This window comes from Hemicordylus capensis, chromosome 1 (genome assembly GCF_027244095.1).
Source record: "Hemicordylus capensis ecotype Gifberg chromosome 1, rHemCap1.1.pri, whole genome shotgun sequence".
NCBI classification, from domain to species: Eukaryota; Metazoa; Chordata; class Lepidosauria; order Squamata; family Cordylidae; genus Hemicordylus; species Hemicordylus capensis.
Window position 1 is genome coordinate 53,700,595 of NC_069657.1, and position 21,053 is coordinate 53,721,647.

Here is a 21,053-nt window from a genome sequence, read left to right on the forward strand (position 1 = left end):
TGTAATTGTTTTAGTGGTTTGTTTTTAATTGTAAACCAACCTGAGCCATTTTGGAAGGGCGGAATTAAAAATAAATAAATAAATAAAAGGCGCCTCTTTGCCAAGTTAGCAGGGGTTACCTACTAACTTACCAGGGAAGGTCCTTTAAGTTACCGGGGAAGATCCTCCGCATGTAACGTATCTTATTATTTATTTACAGTATAATATTTTTGTAGACTGTCCCAACTTCTGTCTCTGCCAATTCCATTTTTGCTGATAAGAGTGCTTCTGTTGCCTACTGTGTGGCTAAATTCTGTGCTATTGTGTATAAAATCTGACAAGTAATGGTTAAGTCTCCCTCAACTGGTTAGGCAAAGACGTTTACTCACGCGGGGCATCCTGGAACTTCCAGGGGCCGCGCAGCCCTCAATCCCCGCTGCTCCGTGTGTGGGTGGCCGATCTGGCGCCTAGCTAAGCCCGCTCTCCCCACAAACCTCCTCTCAGCGCTTCTCACCAATCGTGAGAATCGCCTCAGTGTATGCTACTCAAAGATATATGCCCAGTAAATTGGCCCCTTCCAAGTAAACACAAGTACAAAATATAGAATGACTCTGTGCTACTCAAAGAACTGTGCCCAATAAACTGGCCCCTTGAAAGTATACGTAAGGACAAATATAGAATGAAAGTGTGCATGTTGGCCTTTTCCAAATAAATATAAGCAGAAATGCAGAATGTGTGTGTGCCACTCAAAGAACTGTGCCCAGCAAATTGGCCCCTTCCAAGTAAATTCAAGCACAAAATACAGAATAAATGTGAGCTCGTCAAAGCAGTGCAATCCTTTAGTGTGTGCATTCAGGACACACCACTCTTAACACCACTCCATCCTAAACTCTAGGCACTATGTAGAGCCACTTAGACAAGAGGTGCCAAGGTACCTTTAAAGGAGCATTCTGGGCAGCGGGGCCTGGCAATCCTTGAGCCATTTAACATTAAAGCTTAAGAAAATACTGAAGCATTTTCCAACCATCAGCTGACTGACAGCAGCAGCAGCAGAAAGAATTAATGAAGACTTCATGCTGCACCTTCTTTTTCTATCTTAGCCTCTCAAGCAACAGCAGCCAAGCCTATTGGCTCTCTTCCCCTAGTCACGTGTTCTTCCCGCTCAGCAATTGAATGCTGTTGCAGAGAGAAGGAAATGTGAGGGAGACGCTGGGCTGGCTGTTCCTTTCAGCAAAACAGAAAAGGGGAAAGAAAGGAAAAAAGAATATTGTGTGCCTGATTTCCTCCCCTCCATGCTTGAACTGCTGTGTGTTTTTCTCAGATTCTTTTCACTAGCCACGCCTTGGAAATCTGTGTGTGATTCTAAAATGCGCCCCCCCCATGATTTGTATGCAGCAGGGGAGGGCGGGGATGGGTCAATGCTCTTCTAGCAAAATTGGTCTGTTTTTTACTTTCTTTCTGATTTTGCTTTACCATGTGGTGGCTATTTGTGACAGTGGATGCTAGATTGTTTGCTGGCTTTAATCTGGGGTGTGTGTGTTTGTTTTTGTGTCTTGGCATAGTTGTTAAAAATATATACTTATATACTGCTTTTCAACAAAAGATATATCTCTCTCAAAATGGTATACATAAGTATTTTGCTAAGAAAATGTTTCCCTGCGCTCCACACAGGGGCATAGGTATATTTGAGCAGATGGGTTCAAAGAACCCAGGCCCCCAGGTTCCAGAGGGCACCTCAGCTCTACCCCTCCCTATTTTCTTCATTATCTCCCTCAGTCTTAGGGGCCACAGGAGAGAGGGGTGAACACAGGCCCCCTCTCCCCTAGCTACGCCCCATGCCTCACAGTTCTGTTGCGGTGGGGTGGGGGCGGGAAGACCAGGGAACCCTACATTAATTGTTTGCTAGTTTTAAAAGTGGTCTGATTGGATTCTTTCCCTTTGTTTTATTATTATTCAAAATACATAGGCCACTACCCAAAAAGTCCCCAAAGCAGTTTGCATAGCAAAAAAAAAAAAAATGAACAAATGGTTATCTACCCCAATATGGCTCTCATAAAGAGTTAGTGGCTATTTTATTTTGCTCAGTGATTATAAAAATACTCCATACACAAATCATTTACATATTTTTTACAAGTTTGCAGTGGAACAAAGTAGCCCCAAATTCTTGAAAGTGACTCTGCTCTTAGCAAAGGAGCTCAAAGTGCAAAACAGAATTAAACATTTCCTCCCCCACCCCACACCAAAAATGCACAATTTTGTAGTCTCTTCTTTTTAATACTTGCATCAAAATAAGACTTTGAAAATCAAATGATGGGAAACTTTTTTAATGTCTCCCCCCTCCCTTCCCTTGAAACACATGCATATCCTTAAATCCTAAAGAAACTAGGGTAACTCTATATATGCCATTCTGCTGTCTAGGTTGAAATCAAATTGGTGTTTATATATATATTGTCTAAACTGGTTGCAAGTAGGTGGCTTTTTCTTCTGTTTTGGCATACATAGCATTGCATGTGGTGATTCTACTGGAGAACACGTGGCGAAAAGTCAACATAAATATGCTTGCATCAAAATAAGACTTTGCAAATCAAACTGATGGCAAACTTTTTTTAAACTATCTTTTTCACATGCATTTTCTTGTGACACTTTTGCCCTTCCTTCAAGACACTCAGGGCAGTGCATTTTGTTCTATCTCCACTCTTTTATTCTGACAACTGTCCTGTGAGGCATGTTAGGATGAGAAAGGTTAGGTCACCCAGTGAGCTCTAAGGCTGAACAGGGAAGGATTTGAATCCAGGTCTCCCCAATTCACAACCAACACTCTAACCACACTGGCTTTCAATTATGTGGGGTATTGACTGCAGGAGCAAAAGGAGAGTGAAGTTCTTATTTTTAGCTGTGAAACAGAGTAATGTGATGGCTAAACATTATTAAGATTGGCTGGCATAAACTTAAAAATAAAAATAAATTTTAAAATACAATATTGAATCATCATAGTGGCTCCTGCAAACTGTTGTTGCCCTGCGTCCTCCAAAAGCTAGACACAGCCCTGGTTAAGAAAGCCCCATACTCTGATTTGCCCTAAGCTCCTACACAAATCATATGTGCTAGTCAAATAAATCTGCTCAGTAAGCAGACCCCTTCAAATGTAAATGAAAGCACAAACGCAGAATGAAAGTGTGCTAAAAGTTCCCCTAAAGTAAATTGGCCACTTAAGTAAAGAAAAATGCAAGATTGATCTCTCTCTCTCCCGCTATGGTTTTCTCTGCTACAACACTCTCAGAGCCAAGCATCCGTTCGCCTCCGAACCCGGGCCGAGGCAAATGCCTCATGGCTGGAATGATCCCTACATCCCTTCCTAGCGCCATCTCTTTCCCTTAGTCCCTCCTCCTCTGCTTGTCATTGGCTGCAGTGTGAGCAGCCAGAGGCTGACTGACAGGCTCCTCTCCAGGCATTTCCCTCCGTTAGGCTGTCAGTCAGCCTCAGCCTGCACAGCCCTCGACCAATGACAAGCAGAGGGATTGTCCCTCCCGTTTCGTCCTCGGCTTCCCGCCTCCTCCTCCTCCGCCAGGCAGCAGCCGCTTTCCCCCTCCCCTTCCTCCTCCGGCGCGGTGGGGACGACAACGGCAGTCGCGACTCTATCAGTAAGTTGCTGCCGTCGCCCGGTCTCCGGACGGGGTTGCGGTAATGGGGCCGGGAAGTCATTTGTTGTGGCCGGGCCCCTTTTGACTGCTGTGTAGCCCTGGGCCTTGTGGCTGCTGTTTCAAATGGCGATGCTGCCAGTGATGGAGTGTTTAAAGCAAGAGCTTTAACAGGAGAAGAGTTCTGGCTCTCTAGTGTTAGGGAGGAAAAATACTCAGGCCGTAATGTCTTGAGTAAGCATTTGAATTATATGTAAACTAAGTGGTATTGGTGCCAAGGGCTGATGCTTTGATTTGGTCCGAAACTGATGAGTATCAGGTGGATTTGCTCAGATCTTCTAGAAGGTTGTTTAAAAATACAAATAGGTACTGATCAGCAGGACAGTGACACTTGGTGATGCTATATTTTAGTTCTAGTCTGAATGGATTTTATCTACACACAGGTGATAGCAATTGCCTTATAATTATTTTAAGCAGCTTGTTTTAGAAATTCAAGTTTTAAAAAGTGTTCTGTCAGTTTGAGCCCTCTCTTTCTCTTTCTCACTTGCTTAGCCATTTATAGGGGGGGAAATCTCCAGCCTTTGATTAAAGAAGAAAACACTAGACCAGTTGATGATTCCAATAAGAAACAAGGTGGAAAGTGTGAGACTAATTCAAATGTAACAGAGGAACGCAGATGGAAGCAAAACACACAGCCAGTGGTTCTGAAAGCCTGAAAGAGGCGCGTATTGATTTCGACCCAGAAGTAGTCCAAATAAAAGCCGGGAAAGCTGAAGTATGTGACTCTTGGGCCACTTTTTAAAATCTTGTCTAGACCATTCTTTCATTTTGAATAGCAATAATGAAGACTAAATACAAGTTGTTCCTGTTACCTACAGATTGACAGACGAATATCAGCCTTCATTGAAAGGAAACAAGCTGAGATCAATGAAAATAACATCCGAGAATTTTGCAATGTTATTGATTGTAATCAAGGTAGCTATCCAGTTGTCATTTAATTTTCTTAGCCCTTTACACATGATTTTCCTCTCTTATTTTGAATGGTTGAAGTTATTGTGAAAAGGCAAAGTTTTTTTGTTTTGTTAGGCAAAATAATTATTGGTTGGACAAAATGTAGACGGTGGGTAGCATCTACAGTATCACTGTTGCATGTGCACCAGTGGTAGGCACTTGTCTATGCCTCTTCTCTTTACTAGACCTAGTAAATGGTCAGGGGCCCATTGAAAATGGGGATGGGGCCTTGGGTCAGTGGTAGAGCATCTGATTTGCATGCAAAAGGTCCCAGTTTAAATCCCTTGCTCCTCCAGGTAGGGCTGGGAAAGACACTTGCCTGAAAATGCTGAAGAGCACTGTCTGTTAGTGTGTAGACAATACTGAGCTAGATGGACCAGTGATCTGACTTGGTATAAGGCAGCTTCCTATGCTCCATATGTAAAAAGGCACCTGGAGTAGATTTTTAGTAGAGACATATACATATACAGGCACAGGTGGACCTTTAGGTATCCCATACCAAGCCATTTAGGGCTTTAAAGGTAAGAACTTGCAACTTGAATTGGACTTGGAAACAAATAAGTAACCAATGCAGATTTGAGTAGAAGTATTTTGTTCCAGCTGAAAAACAAAAGCCATCACTTACCCCAAAACCTGCTGTGCCTATGAGCATACCACTGCCCCATAACCTTTTATCACAAATGGTTGTACATCTTAAGAGTACAACCAGCTCTGAGATAAGTGAACTTTTTCAGTATATCTGTTTTGTTAGTTGTCATTAAAACAAACATTCAGAATGAAATCCACTAATTAAATTGGATACATATCACATACGTCTTGAATAAAGAAATTTAAAACAAAATGAATATATATATATAAACAAAACAGAATTTTCAACATGTCAATAAGAGACTATCCTTGTATTCTCTCTATTCCAAATGATGTACATTTGACTTTATTCATCAAGTCTCTCCTTTCTCACTTCCTTAAATCCTATTAAATGAGTAATCATCAAATGCATGTTCAGTGTTCTTAGCCATTTTTCAACTGATAACGTCTATTTTCTACTTGAAAGCCATTTAAATTCTTCCTTTAACATATCTATTGCTATTTTTTCTGTCTTACTGCATTTTTGACTTTTAAAAAAATCTTGTATTACATGAAAAGCTTACCCTATTATTTCCTTAGTTATAGCCAATATTTCTTGCCAAAAAGAAATAATTTTGGGGCAAACATCATTTATGAAAATGACCATTGGAACTGTCAGTGTCTTTAATATTGTGCTAGTCTGTACCATCATGTATCCCTTTAAAGTGATTTTTCCTTGAATTAGTAGCTGTAGAGTGTTTGAGGTTTTGAGTAAAATACATACCCCCATACATCTTCCATAATATTCATTTTTTCCTCAGTCTGTTCTGCTTGAACATAAATGTAGAACACCTGTCTTCAAAATATCATAATATTAAGAAAGCAAACCCTTAATTTTTACTGCATGATACACGTGGCTTTCAAAATTTATGATTTATCTTTTTACTGACCGCTCCTAACCCATTCTATCATAAAATGTCTTATTGGTATAACATGTTTTACCTTTCATAGTCACATATATGAATTCATCATTAAGAAATTAGTAGAAGAAAATGTTCTGTACATTTAAAGGTACCACAGGTTCCTGCTGCTTAGAGATACTTACTGTTATAAAGCACTAATGTAATTGATATGGCTTTACTAATATTTTTAAATGTTTTCTAATATATTTTACAATGATAATGTAAGATTATTGTCAGTATTTCAGGAACTCTCAGGCTATAAAAAGCAATGATGAAATCATAAACCAATAACTGCATGTTGGGCTGTTTTAATAACAGTTTTGCATATCAGGAATATCAGTACCCTAAATTTTCTTCCCTTGGTCATAAATTTCTCATGGATAAACATACACACACAATATTCTATTGCACCAAAAGCATAAAGTGGTAATTCAAATCAAAAAGCAAATTAAGAAGAATATTTGTTTTTACCAAAGCTATTTGCCACATTCTTTTAACATCCTATATTTATGCTATTGTACAAATGCACTCATCAGGTCATTGGTAGCAACTGTATCTTTTTCTCTGGTGAGAAAAGCATGGGAGAAGGGTGGAGGCATGTCTCAGCTGGATTTTGGAGGTATTGTTGTTGCTTTCTGATTGGCTCTGAAGTGAAGCATATTGACAGACACAGGACCCCACCCCTCCCCTGACTATGGGTGGGATTTTGACTGGCCACCAAGGTCAGAGACTATTTGTGGGGACCCTACTTACAACATTGATCAGTTTTCTTCTTCTATTACTGGCATAACTTAATTCAGGCAATTTCAAATTTATCAGAATATTAATATCTAGTATTAGATATTTTCTTCTATGGAATAGAATCTTGATATTAAATTCACTTCTTCATTAGTAATGATCAGTGTCTCTTATTTCAGATTGAGCTTGTCTCGGTTAGTACCAAGATATTTTGCTATATTGTTACATGTCTAATACTACTGGAGATGTAAGAGGATTAACATCAATTAAATTAATGTTGCTAATTCATTTGTATACAACTCTAGCTTAATTCTCTTGTTCTAGTTCACTGACTTTTCCCAATTCTTATTCCTTTCATTTTCCATAATCTGCTGTGTTCAGGATTCTGTAATAAAAGCGAACACAGAGAGGAGGGGACATCTATCCTGTATCCAATTACATTTTATCTGAGTCAGTAAATAACTTAATCTAGCTACCAAATTACTACATCTTAAAAAAAAACCCGCCAATATAAAAAACTATGACTTATATGCAAAATACTTGCAATATCTTCAGTCTCATTCCTCAAAATCAAATGCTTTCTGCACACTGAAAAGTATAATAGTACTCTATTTTTATTACTTAAAAAAATTCTATACATTATCTGTCACTCTTTCCAGGTATAAAAGATTCGGGTCATCCTTTATGTAGATCTTTATAGATCTTGTTTAACCAGTTGGCTAATATCAATGCCATTATTTTATACTTGGTATATATAAGAGGGAAATACATCTGTCTGCTTCTGCAGACATAAATGTTGAATATTTGCTTTTGGGTATTTAACATATTTATAATCCTTAGGGTCCCTGGAATCTCATTTAGAATTTCACTGCACACTTGTTATTTCAGGTTAGATATCTGTAGTGTACCACGCACTATACATCAGTCAAGGCCTGATGCTTTTCTTCCATTTAACGGTTGCTTCTCCCACATCTGAAATGTTTAATAACTCAGCTTCTGAGATTACCAGAAATCTAGGTCTTTCTAAATCATGTTATATTTTAATATTCCAAGGTTTATACGAGTGTGACTATATTACTTCACCAACTCTTTAAAAATGAGATACTTTAAGCACCTTTTTGGGTCCTTAATGGTGTTATAGCCACTCTTCATATTTGTATTGTATTTATTTATTATTTGCAAAATATAATTGTCTTGAGAATGCCATGGTTTGTTGGTGGGATTTTTTTTTTTTAAATCTTGACTTTTCTCTTGGAATCATAATTACAATTTTCTAATAATAAACTTTTTACTGATTATCTACTACAGGATCTATCTTCTAATGAAACCTTTTTCAGTTTTAATTATATAAAACTGCATAACCCATCTGACCTTTTATAAAAGCTGTTTCATTCTGTTGTCAGCTAAGTTTCTTCAACTATTTTACTTGTGCACACACACACTCATAATTCCCTCCCTACTTTTTCAACCAAATCTTTATCCTGTAGCAATAGTTTGTTTAAATCTGTGAATCTTCTCCTATTTTTACTTTTGTCTACATTCCAAACCATTGGTACATATCCATGTATAACTGACTTGCAGTTCTCAGTAATCATATTTTCCAATACTTCTGTCTTCTAAATTAAGTATACTATACATATGAAAGGCATGAGTAACCCAAGTGTTTAAGAATTCTCTAAGACTTGCACTTACTCTTACTTAATAAAGCAATTTATAACATTTCTATTGCAAGTATGCAAATAGCTGAAAAGTTGAAAGCATCTCATAGCCAAACTGAGAAGAAAATTATTATTAGGTCCCACAACTGGCTGGCACAGGAAGTCCTACTGTGAGTCAGGACCTCCTGGGTGAGCACAAGACACCTGGGGAAGGGACAAAGAGTTCCATAGTGGGAGAAGATAGTGCAGCAGGTGGGGCCAGAGACACTTTCCTTCCAGAAGAACAGATCTAGTGTTGTAGCCATCGGAATTGCTGTGCTAACTGTGGAAGCTGCAGAGAAGCAAAGAGTATTTAGGAACTTCTACAGGAGCTCTCCTATCTCTTTTTCTGACTGGATGGTTTAAGAGATGCCCTCTTCTAAGCCTTTCTTAATGCCAGGTTTGGATTAGTGATGGAATCCACAGATACCTTTACTTGATCTGCAGTCAGCTGCATGTGTGCAACCATGTGTAAGGATTCTGTGTGTCTACTGAAAAGCGTATTGGGGTTGAAGAGTTTGAAAGGATAGAGTAAGCTTAAAGGGGACTCCAGTCCAGAGTTTGAGAAATACTAGACTGACCCCTAGTTAAATATGATATGTCCCCAGATACAATTTCATTCACTAAGAAGAGTAGATGAGTGAATTCATAGTGCTATTTATACAACTGAAACACTGTGTACTGTGTGTGTGTTTTTGTGTGTATAAATTAATCTTACTACTTGATAAGTGGACAATTATACCTTTTGCCATGGGACTAAGGTCATTTAGCACCTTGCTTGTAGATCTAGGTTGGCTGAAGATGGGTATGCTCTGGTGATTATTTAATTTGGGCCATTGCCATATCTAATAGTAGGCATGTCTTTGCTAGAATAGAGTTACCCATTGAAGTCTAAGACTGGCATGTGTGTAAGACACAAGTCAAATATAGCCAAGAATGTAATTGGTGCTACCATGTTTTTCAGAACTGTAGCTTAGAGGAGCTTTCAACCTGACATGAGCAGCAGATAGCCAGCCAGTACTTCAGGTTGGGTGGGATGCCACCCTGCTTCTTTTCAACAGATGTAATGGAGTCTGGCCTCATTTGAAGTGAAACCATCCCTATCCTTTTATGTCCTACTTCAAGCAGTGTAATCAGTAGAGGAGAAGGTTTAGCCACAGTGTTGTCTGGACTGAATAGAATAATTAATGTACACTGCTGAGTGACTACTCTGGTGCTCAGATAATATTCATTTCTAAATACAGTAAGTTATAAAAGTGGTGCAAGGATCTGAATGACTATTTTAGGATCTAAAATACTAATATATTGAGTGTCCATTAAAGACGCAAAGGTTATTTTCTATGTGAATAATCTGGGATGAAGTAGCTAAAATGGAATATGAACATCAGCATTGCATTGAGTGCTATACATTTGTAGCTTAGATATGTTTTGGCCTAATCTGTTCAGCCTTTGAAGTGGTAAGTGGACTTCTTAAATCACTGCACTAATAATAAAACACTTCCTTTAGAAAACAGCTGTGCCAGGACTGATGCAGTGTTCACACCTTATCCTGGATTCAAAAGTCACGTAAAGGGTAAATACTACTATTTATTGTATCCATTATTTAATGTGTCTTGTCTCCTAAAATTGAGGTGGTCCAATTGGTATGGATGAGAAAGGATTGTGTCCATTTTATTAAACAACCACCTGGACACCGTGACTGACATGTTCCACAGTGTAATGTGGGTGCTTCTGGGCCATCCACACTGCTGCAGGCTCCTAAGACCACCAGCAGCTCCTCGTGCAAGAGTACAGATATAGTCATCCCTTGCCAACCACAAGAGTTCCGTTCCAGGAAAATCTCGCAGTTGATGAATTCGCAGTTGGAGAGCCATTGAAATAAATGGCAAATGGGGTTAGGGGAATCGCGATCGTGAAAGGATTGCAAAATACACTAAAGGGGGGGGGGATTCCCTCAAATCACCAGGAATCAGTAAGAAGCATGGAGGGGGGAGGGCACCTCCAAATCACGAGCCCGCCCCCCTTGCAAAAAAATTTCGCCAAACTGCAGGTACTCAGGTTGCAGTTGGTGTGACCTGCCACAATTTCCCAGTTGGGGATTCTCAAAACCATGATTGGGAAACCTGCGGTTGGTGAGGGATGACTGTACTGCACTTCAGGAGTGCTACTCTAGATTAGCTACTTAGATTATTTCCAATCTAAGTAGCGCTCCCAAAGTGCGGATGCACTGCTTTAAGTATTTGCTTTTCTGCAGGACTGTTGGAGGTTCCTTAGAACTAGCACAGTGCAGGCAGCTCAGAACCACCTGCGTTACCCTGCAGAACATGTCAGTCACTCTATTTTTATTTGAAAACAAACTGTGGCAGCTGAGACATCAATGGAAGGGCTATATATTATATATGCAATGCTATGCATCTGTATTCAGAAGTGACTCCCCTCTAAGTGTAATAGGACTTACTCCGTATATGTGTGTAGTGGGGGGCAGATTCCAGCTTCAATTCATTCTATAAGAGGGAACAGACAAGTTCAGCTATATCTGCCATTGGCAGAAGCAAGTGCTAGAAATTTATTTCTGTGTGGTTTTAATTAAAAGAATTATTGGGATTCAGTAGGAGACATCTCAGTGAGCTCTGTATTACTATCCCTATTAACTGAGCAAAGAGACACATGGTAGTTCTCTTATATTTAGCAGGGGGAGAGCAACTGGCCGTATCCAGCCCCAGCACAGTATCCTTCCAGTGGCTGTTGCTGGTATCTGCCTTTATTTTTCTTTTAGATTGTGAGCCTTTTGGGAACAGGGGACCATTTTGTTTTAAGTATTTATTTTTCTTTGTAAACAGCTTTGAACTTTGGTTGAAGAGCAGTATATAAATATTCGTAGTAGTAGTAATAGTACTTGCTTTGCAGTAAATATTTCTTTGATCGGGCTGTCAGCATAACAGACTATGGGTAGTAGAAAATGCTTCTGGAGGGTGCAAGCTGCCTTCCATTTCTAGAACCAGTGCAGGGGGATGCAGAGGTTGGTTTTGTTGTTGTTGTTTTTAGAGATATAGCACAAAACCTTGAGGCAGTTACTCCTTTTGTTGGCCTAAGCAGAATAGTTGGCTAGAAAGTCAAGAGATGCTCCTCTGTCATTTATTTTGTGGGCTGCTTCCTGTGGCAATTTGACACTCTTGTTAAACTGTTTTTAGGGGTGAACAGCAGGTGAGTCACATCTGCTAAGCTGAGCACTACAGGTTCTTTGAGAATCTACAGTAGTTGCTAATTTATAACAGTTGAGATTATGTTCTGCTGTGTGAGGGTGTGTTAGGCTAGTCTAGAACTCTGTGGTGTATGTGACAAGAACAAAGCAAAGTAGCAGAGGATAGTGTGTGTGCTCAGGATGAAGGTGCAAATAACAGGTGGTTTTAAATTGGTAAGGAAAGATAAATTCTAACAGTACAGAAATGAACTAGTTGAGCAATTTAGCCAGCACTGGAGTATAATCTGACATTTTAAGATAATATGAATATGATTTGAGATTGGCTAGCATTAGTTTATTCTGGCACTAAATGGTCCCCTATTGGCAGGTGGCCTTGCTTGTTCCTTCCATGTAAGAATATTCTTTCACTTTCTTTTTAGTTTCTCGAGTTGTAAATACCTATGGCCCTCAGACGAGAAATGAAGGTGCTCATGGGTCGAATTACAAATCTAATCCCGTCCCTCGTGATTGTGGGAATCAAGCTGTAGAAGAGAGACTACAAAATATTGAAGCCCATTTAAGGTTACAAACAGGTTTGTAGCAAGAGGGAGGTTTGTAGAAATGTTGTATTTCAGCTCTGTACATTGTGACTTTTTTTCATTGTAGTGGAAACTAACAGGTGTCATTGTTAGTGAGCTACATTTTTATCCCTTGCTGGGCCTTTCAACCTTTGGACTTCAAAATTAGGAAAAATTCCAAAACTGAGAATGATGAGAAATGTCTTTAAAGTATTTGATTGTTTTGTAGGTCTATATCATGAGATGTGTAAGCACTGTAAATTTATTCATTCATTCATTCAGTTTCTATACTGCCCTTCCAAAAATGACTCAGGGCGGTTTGCATTTGCAAATTGCATTTGCTTCTCTACTCTCATGCTTCCCTTTTGGCGTTATTGAAAGAGAATCAGTTTTGCAAGTCCTCACAATTATTTTATTTGGGCTAATTGACTTGTCAGGCACACTGCTCTATATGTGATGGCCTAGGACAAGTCTACATGCTGATACTTGCTGCACGAAGTCCTTCCATTACTCCACATGATGACTATTTTACTACTTCCCTACACCCAAGAAGAGTGTATTCCCTAACAATAAGATGATGTGCCTTTGTATCTTTGTTTTGCCCACCTTTTGTTTTTCTGTGTCCCTTCCCAGAAGGGGTATGTACACCAGTGTTTTTTCCACTGGACTTGGCTTGTAGGACATGCAGTTCTTCTGTGGTCTTACTGGGCATCCTAATAAAGGTCGCTACCAGCCTCCGTTTCCTAACTGTAAAATAAGGACAATATTTAACTTGCAAGTTTCCTTTGAAGATCAAGTTGGAAAGTACTGTGTTCCTCTGTAATGAGGACAGATTATGGATTTGCAGACAAAAATCTCCTTCCTCTGGAGCAAATAATCTTCTGGAGGAAGGAAGCCTATGGATGCAGCATTACAATTCTAAATCAGCTTGCTTTGCTAGTCATGTTTCACTCTCAGTACCACACACCTACAAAACATGAAGTAGCAGATAAGAATGTGCATTTGTTCAAAAGAAGGAAGCCTGACTCCCAACAATTCGGTGGAGCAGTCATCAAACACTGTGTAGATAAGCTATTTGGTTAGATAAGCTATTACTATACTTCTGCTTTAATGAACAAAATGAAGAGAACTGTATTTTCAGAGAAGAAGACTTTAAGTTGGAAATGAATTGAAAAAGAAAACTGACTCAAAACATTAAACAGATCTCTATTGCAACCTTGGATCAGCATTTATATATATGTAGGGAACCTTCTAGGCAGATTCCAGGTACAACACCTTGTTAGGAGTCCCAACAAGATGTGGCACCAGGCCATTTCTGTTTCATGGGTTTTTCTGTGCCCATCTCTGTGTTCACATCTTGGCTGGAAAACCAAACGTTAAAGGCTGCTTTTGCTTTTTTTACCTTTGTAGTCATGATAGCTTCTCTGATGCTTTTTCTAACATAACATATATGTATGTTATATAGGTGGGCCAGTGCCAAAAGACATTTATCAACGAATAAAAAAGCTTGAGGATAAAATTCTTGAATTGGAAGGGATGTCTCCTGAATATTTTCAGCCTGTAGTAAGTAACAAGTCTCTTGTTCCTAACAAAATATTCTGAAGAGGGGTGTGAATGTATATAGTGAAGACATACAGTTGTTTCACTCCAGTACTTTGCTGCAGGCACATAATTTTGATGTGCTTGAAGCTGTTCCACCTACACAGCCTGTCCATGTCAAAGGAATTCTGCATGGTAACCCTATTTTATGCCTGGCACTGCCTCCTCCATTGAGGTCATTTGGACTGTTAGAGCATGCAGAGTTCTGTGCATATACTGAAGTATTCATGTACAAAATCTCCTGCATGTAGAACATTCGCGTATCAAGAACAAAAGCTAGGCTAGAATACTTACACTTGATTTGCCACTTGCTTTACAGGCAGGCACCCTGATCCAAAGGTGCATGTGCAGGCAGCCAGGGCTGTATGCGCAGATCCCTTTTGAAAAAGTTAAAATTCCAGCTGGGGTTGTGGGGGGTGGGAAGGAGGAAGACTGAATCCATCCCCTTTCATTCCTAAACACCAAACAGGCAGATGTTTATCCTTTCTGAAAGTGTTGCATGTGGTTAGCCCCAACTTCTGGGCTCATTTGTTCTAATAAAGGTCCATAGGTAGTTCATTACTAAACTTGGGGGTTTGTCTTTAATAGAACTTGTCCGGGGAAAGAAGAAAAGTCCAACCAAACCAAGTAAGTGCTGATGACTCTCCTGTGTGTGTGCATAGTAAATACAAATTTGGAGATACTCTTTCACTTCCTGCTTTTACCTTCCTCCTGCCCTGAACCCAGGGCTGCACAACATTGACCCTCCAGCTGGTATTGGACAACTACTCCCCTCATCCCTCACTATTGGCCATTGTGGTTGGGGATGATGGGAGTAGTAGTCCAACTATAGCTGGAGAGCCAAAGTTGTGCAGCCCTGCCCTAACCTGTGGGTTGAAGATCTGCACCCTAAATGTCTTTAAACTGCAGTAAACACTCCAGCCACCTGCATGTTCTTTTGTCTTAACATATATTGAGGTCATTCACACAGTCAAAAACTGTGTTCTATCCAGCTTTGGGAGCTGTGTGTGCTCCCAATTTTCAATTGTGTGAAAGCAAGGTTGGAGGAAAAGCTACCCAGGTTAATATTGTCAAAATAATTTTGTCTCATAACATTAAAGGTGGACTCGGTTCACACGTTTGTACAGCAGTGGTGTTGCATCTAAACATTGCTTTCCCTTTATGGGCTCCAGCCAGGTGGTGGTATGTTTGAATCTGCTTCTTGCAGCATCTGCTGGACTGCTAGGGAACAGCATCAGTGGTCCTTCCTCGATACCAGGGTGGTACAGGTACTTTGCACACCATCCAGCAGACCCACATGGGGAAAGTGGAACAGTTGGATGGAACCTGAACTATGGAGGAACTTGATTAAGTGCAACCCTTTCTGATACAAATGTTTGTGCAATGCTATGGCGTTGTACCAAAAAGCAGCTTTTCAGTAGAATTTCATAGCATTGCACAAACATTTGAAGTTGTCTAAAGAAAGGATTGTACTTAGTAACATTTCTTACTGAAACAGCAGTCCTTCAAAGTTGTCTGTTTATAGAATCTGACATCTTTAAGCATTGCAGAATTTTTAAAAAAAGCAGTTTCTGCTGCAGGCTTATGTTCTAAGAAGACATTATGGAAGAAGAGAAACTAAAGTAAATGGGAAGGGTCAGTTGGGATAAAAGCAGATGAACAAATGTGCTTAAAGGAAGCACTTGAATGTAAAAGAAGAGAAGAAAAGTCTGATGTCAGTTGGAAGGATGTTCCCATAGTGGGTTGCTATCTGGGGGAAGGTGCTGCAGGCAAGGCATAGAGAGGATAATCTTAGTCTGAACAAGAAGATGTGCACCTTTAGACTAAATGCTTGAGTATGTAGGGAAGGAAGAAAAGATGCAAAAGAGCAAAACCATGGAGATGTTTGAAAGCTGGTACAAGAAGCTTGAACTGAAGACAAGAACAGAGGATGAAACAGTCGAGAGAATATACAAAAGAATAATATGGTCCAAATGAGAAAGAAGGCATGTCAAATGGACAGCAGTTCTTAGACAGAGTGAAGAAGCTAAGAGGAGATGCAGGAAGACCAACAGAACATTCGTTTATTATAAATAATCAGTGTAATAAATAATTAGTGTGGAAAATAAGAAAGAACTAACAACAAGACTTGGCAAGAGCCTGAATATAGGGAGAAAAAGAAAAATCAGAAGTTGCTCATGTTGACTCTCAGTTCACAGTATTACTGTTTTGCTTGATAGTTTATTAAGAGTAATATTAGAAGTTCTTCTCTCTCTCTCTCTCTCTCTCTCTCTCTCTCTCTCTCTCTCTCTCTCTCTCTCTCTCGCTTTAAAGTATTATTATTTTAGCACTGAAACACTTCAGACTTGCCGTCTAGAAGCATCCAGCCCTTTGACCCAGCACAGGAACTCTCCAAGTGGCTGTTTGCTGGTAGCTTCCTTGTGTCTCTCTTAGATTGTGAGCCCCTTTGGGACAGGAACCATGTCCTCATTTTATTTGCTCTGTTAATTGCTTTGATAACTTCTGTGTTTGAAAAGTGGTATATTTGCATTTATAGTAATTAAAATATATTGAAGTAATGCTAAACGTTTATGCAACAACTTCAAAATCTTAAATTCTAACTTCTTTTCCAAATGACAGGACTATTCTTTGGCTGAACTGGATGAGAAGATTAGTGGTCTTAGGCAAACCTTGCTGAGAAAAATAAACGAAGGGAGACCCAAGGTGGTGAATCAGATTCTTTGAGAACAGTCATACGATTTCATGCTTTTATGTGTACTTAACTGTTTTTAGACTGTCTGTGTACTGTTTATCTAGGCACTGTGGTAATGACGCTAAACAATGCATAGGAACCTATCTAATTCTTAGTGGAAACCTAGATCACTTGAACTCTTGTTTCTTCAAAATGAAGAATGCGTTGGAAGTCACATTGTAAATGTCTCTTCCTTTCTGTTGGAAGAGCAGAACCGTTCACAAAAGAAAATAGTACTTCAGTTTTGTTGTGTAAAAATAACCATATTCTGTATGTGATCAGAAGAATGTCTTTTTAAATATAGTTCTATCTAAAGACTGCTAAGTGAAATCTGATTGTTCATATAGCTTCATGAAAGATATGGGTAGAAGAATAAACAAGACTTGCAATAATAATGAAATCCATTGTTTTGATGGTGGATCTAATTATTTTTATTGATTCTTAGAATTTATACTGCTTTTCAACAACAACAACGCCACAATGCAGTTTACTTATCACAAGGAGTGAAAAGATGGTCCCTTATCCCAGAGAAGCTCACAGTCTTAGGAACAAAAGGAGAAACCAGAACAGAGACTAGGTGTTATGCTGAACTGAATAGAGCTAGAGAACCCCTGCTTTATAAGATGGTTTTCTTTGCCCAGTTACCATCCAGTCCTTATTTAATGGGATAAGGATGGCATCCATGGATCTTCTAATGGAGGGTAATAGGAAATGTATAATTAGTTAAGGGAATCCATTTGGTTAGTACTGCAAATTATATGCATTTCACCTCCATATTATTTCAAGGCAGTGGTAAATGAGTCCCTTCTGAAGCAAAGAAGTGGGACTAAATTACAATGGATCAGGCTAATCATCCTTCCAGCCTAGTACTCTGTGCTGGCCATACCTTCCAGAGTCTTCACAATCATGTCACTTTGGCGTCCTTTAACTTCAGACCCAAAAACTGAAGCTGTAGTTTCTACACACAAATTATGTGTTTTAACACTGAGCTATGGCTGCTACTAAGGAAGAAAAAAGCATAACTGTAACTCTGCAGTTTTCAATATCTTAATGGAGATATGTATGCAAACATAGCCATTACTTACGTCATACACCAACCTTTTGGCAGCCGGGTTTTGCTGTAACTCATTACTAGGCTTATTACCACTGCACTAATATCTGTTATAGCAAACACAATTCTACACAATGTTTCAGTATAGTGATAAGTACTACTTTTGTAGTTACAAGCTCGGATCAAGTGGGGTAGAAGTAAGTACCAGATAATATCCTTTCTTAAACCCTATTCAGACATGTTGTGTTAGTGTACAGCAGTCTGTATACTTGTACAAGTTTATGTGTGAATGATTGTGACTGCTTTTCATTTTAAAAGAACCTGGATATGCGTGGAAATTCCATGCATTTGAATGCATGGAAATATATTGCTGTACCAGTGCACACTGTAAGGCCTGTTTGCTGTACCAAAGCCTGCTGGGTATCCCTAAGAGGGGGAGGGTGTTTCATAGTTTGAACAATGGGAGAAAAAGCTCATCCAGAACAGTGTAAATGAGTTAACATAAGATCACGCTATAAACATACTCGTAGATGAGGCTTCTCATTGACTGTGCAAAGTCATTTTGTGTAGATTACATTTGTAGGACAGTTCAAGAAATCAAATATACAATTTTTTATTAATGCAAAAGGGAAATAAAAGAACAGTTTGAAATTAGTAGGATTTTAACTTCAAACATTCATTTTATTGAATAATTGCCATATATGATAAATTTAAATCATAAATTTGAATCCGAGAAAGATTTGCTTTTCTTTGACATGTCAAAGAAATTATTTTGAATTAGTGATCTGATTGAGTGTTAAAAATCTGAACAATAGTTAGAATATATTTAGAATTTCTTCTTTAAAAATACAAAAAAACCATAACCTTGCCCTTATCATATTCCAGTGTAAAGAGTAGTACATTCAGCTAATTTAAGTGGCAGGATCATGCATGCAAAATTTGGCAACTGTAGGTAACGGAAGTATGACTACTTCTCACCAACCAACCAAATACTTCAAAACATATAAGAGTTTTGTTCAGAGGCACCACCTTTGTGCTTTGGTATCTTCCCAGACTTTAGCTCCCAGAATGTAATGTCAGCTGTTGAATGTAGGCCATTTATCAGAAAAAGCATCTATATGATTATTTCTGGGGGAAGAGGCTGACCTGGTGTGTGTAACAGATGGCTAGATGGTATGAAATGTCTGTCTAAGAGCCCCTGGTGGCGCAGTGGTAAAACTGCCGCCCTGTAACCAGAAGGTTACAAGTTCGATCCTGACCAGGGGCTCAAGGTTGACTCAGCCTTCCATCCTTCCGAGGTCGGTAAAATGAGTACCCAGAATGTTGGGGGCAATATGCTAAATCATTGTAAACCGCTTAGAGAGCTCCGGCTATAGAGCGGTATATAAATGTAAGTGCTATTGCTATGGGTGTTTGCTGGGTATTCTGTTCACTATTAGCAAAGTAGGCAGGGAGGAGGAGTTTCTAAAGTCCATAATGATTTCATCTCCCTTACCATACCCTATTGAGGACATGGCCCATATTGACTGGGAATTCTGCTGGGGTGCTAGCCACTTTGCCGCTTGACTTGAGCTGGCACAAGTGCTCTCTATGTTGAAGTTCCCTAGACTCCTTTTTCTGGGAGATTACCATTTCCTCATTGATGTTGTATTCAAAGGCATGACTCGAGAGTTCATGGCCTCTGTGACTATTGGCAGCTTATTCTGGTGTGTCTGTCCAGTCTCCTGTGGTGTTAATCATAAATGATATGTACTTCTATTTTGAATAGATGGTTCATGATGGGGATCCAGTATTTATCTCTGTTGTGATTTAGGGTTATGTCAACTTCAGACCTCCACAGGGGTGGTGGACTCATTGACAGTAAACTCTGAAGGCTTATGGAACCAGAGGATTTCCAGATAGCTTAGGACAGGGGTGGGCAAACTGACCCTCCAGCTGTTGTGCCTGGGGATGATGGGGTGGAGGGCCAGATTTGCCCACTCCTGGCTTAGGAGACTTCTTCAGCTGATCCGTCTAGCCTGTTGATTCCTGGAATAAGGAATTCTCTTATTCAAGATATAATAGCTACTAGGTGTTCTGATTGCCATGATTTAGTCCTCCCCGTAGTTTAATGAGGAGGAGTATGAGGATGTGGCAGCAGGGAAGACAATTTGAGCAAAAGAGAAGGAAAACTCATGTGAAACCAATCAAATATGGCTTAGAGCTCACCGGAAGGCCTATTCTACTGTTGAACATAGGAAGCTGCCATATACTGAGTCAGACCATTGGTGTATCTAGTTCAATATTGTCTTCACAGACTGGCAGTGGCTTCTCCAAGGTTGCAGGCAGGAATCTCTCTCAGCCCTATTTTTTTAACAAAATGGAACTATCACATCTATGTTCTGCAAGAGACCCATTTCGAAAATGAGAGCCACCGCTTTTCGGCACAACAGCAATGGACAGTGGGCCCATCCTTCTGGTCCTACGATGGGAGCGGCAATGCAGCGGTAGTGATATTGTTCAAAGACAGACCTGATCTCAAAATCGAGAGGGTATTGGAAATTGATCAGGGCAGACTAATGTATGTAGATTTTACTGTCAGGGGTGACCCAAACTCGACAACCACTCTAAGGCTTGACCGAGCCTTTAGACTCTGCACCATATATGCCCCAGTACAATCACACCTTAGGAAGGCTCTTTCGGCTAAACTAAAAGATATATGTGACACCAAGCGCCACCTCCTGATCGCGGGGGATTTTAATAACAGAGCCCAACCGAGCGACAGGAAAGCCTTTTCGGGAGGCCTCCCAGTCTCCCCCTCAAGTCCCTCTCTAACGAATGAGGAAAAAGCTCTCCAATGGTTTCTGAGTGAGACTCTGGGTTTAGATGATATGGCCTTGGGGGTATATAATGATTTGGATTTTCCCCCAATCCGTCACGAGAACTTTAAATCGCAGTATAGACATAAATTTAAAACCGGAGTCAAATTTATATATTACCACCCAAGATCAGCTAGCCGGCTAGATAGACTCTGGGTTCCCCCTTCTTTTGAAGTCTACAGAGCCCCTGGTGGCGCAGTGGTAAAACTGCCGCCCTGTAACCAGAAGGTTACAAGTTCGATCCTGACCAGGGGCTCAAGGTTGACTCAGCCTTCCATCCTTCCGAGGTCGGTAAAATGAGTACCCAGAAATGTTGGGGGCAATATGCTAAATCATTGTAAACCGCTTAGAGAGCTCTGGCTATAGAGCGGTATATAAATGTAAGTAAGTGCTACAGGTGTAAACTAGTACTTACCCCATGGTCAGACTATGTGGCTGTGGGATTTATTTGTAATCTCTCTGA

The 21,053-nt window shown here is 39.8% G+C and overlaps 1 protein-coding gene across 4 annotated transcripts; it reads left to right on the forward strand.

Moving 5' to 3' along the window:
- Nucleotides 1–1,161: 1,161 nt before the first annotated feature.
- Nucleotides 1,162–17,081, forward strand: MBIP (MAP3K12 binding inhibitory protein 1). Of its 4 annotated transcripts, none has more exons than XM_053283571.1 (8): nt 1,162–1,285; nt 4,170–4,392; nt 4,496–4,592; nt 10,100–10,165; nt 12,214–12,366; nt 13,817–13,914; nt 14,539–14,577; nt 16,570–17,081. In XM_053283571.1, exons 2-8 carry the CDS (start codon nt 4,294–4,296, stop codon nt 16,672–16,674), a joined length of 657 nt encoding a protein of 218 aa, XP_053139546.1. In that variant the 5' UTR covers nt 1,162–1,285; nt 4,170–4,293; the 3' UTR covers nt 16,675–17,081. The 4 variants fall into 4 exon arrangements, with proteins under 4 accessions (XP_053139546.1, XP_053139543.1, XP_053139545.1 ...); XM_053283568.1 differs by lacking the exon at nt 1,162–1,285 and adding an exon at nt 3,470–3,620; XM_053283570.1 differs by lacking the exon at nt 1,162–1,285 and adding an exon at nt 3,631–3,851.
- The last annotated feature ends 3,972 nt before the right edge of the window (nt 17,082–21,053 follow it).

Bases quoted from the DNA above. Each gene is read 5' to 3' on its own strand.
- MBIP (XM_053283571.1), top strand. From the start codon at position 4,294: ATGGAAGCAAAACACACAGCCAGTGGTTCTGAAAGCCTGAAAGAGGCG. The intron at 12,367-13,816 runs GTTTGTAGCAAG...TATGTTATATAG, and splicing joins CCATTTAAGGTTACAAACAG to GTGGGCCAGTGCCAAAAGAC. The intron at 14,578-16,569 runs GTAAGTGCTGAT...TCCAAATGACAG, and splicing joins GAAAAGTCCAACCAAACCAA to GACTATTCTTTGGCTGAACT.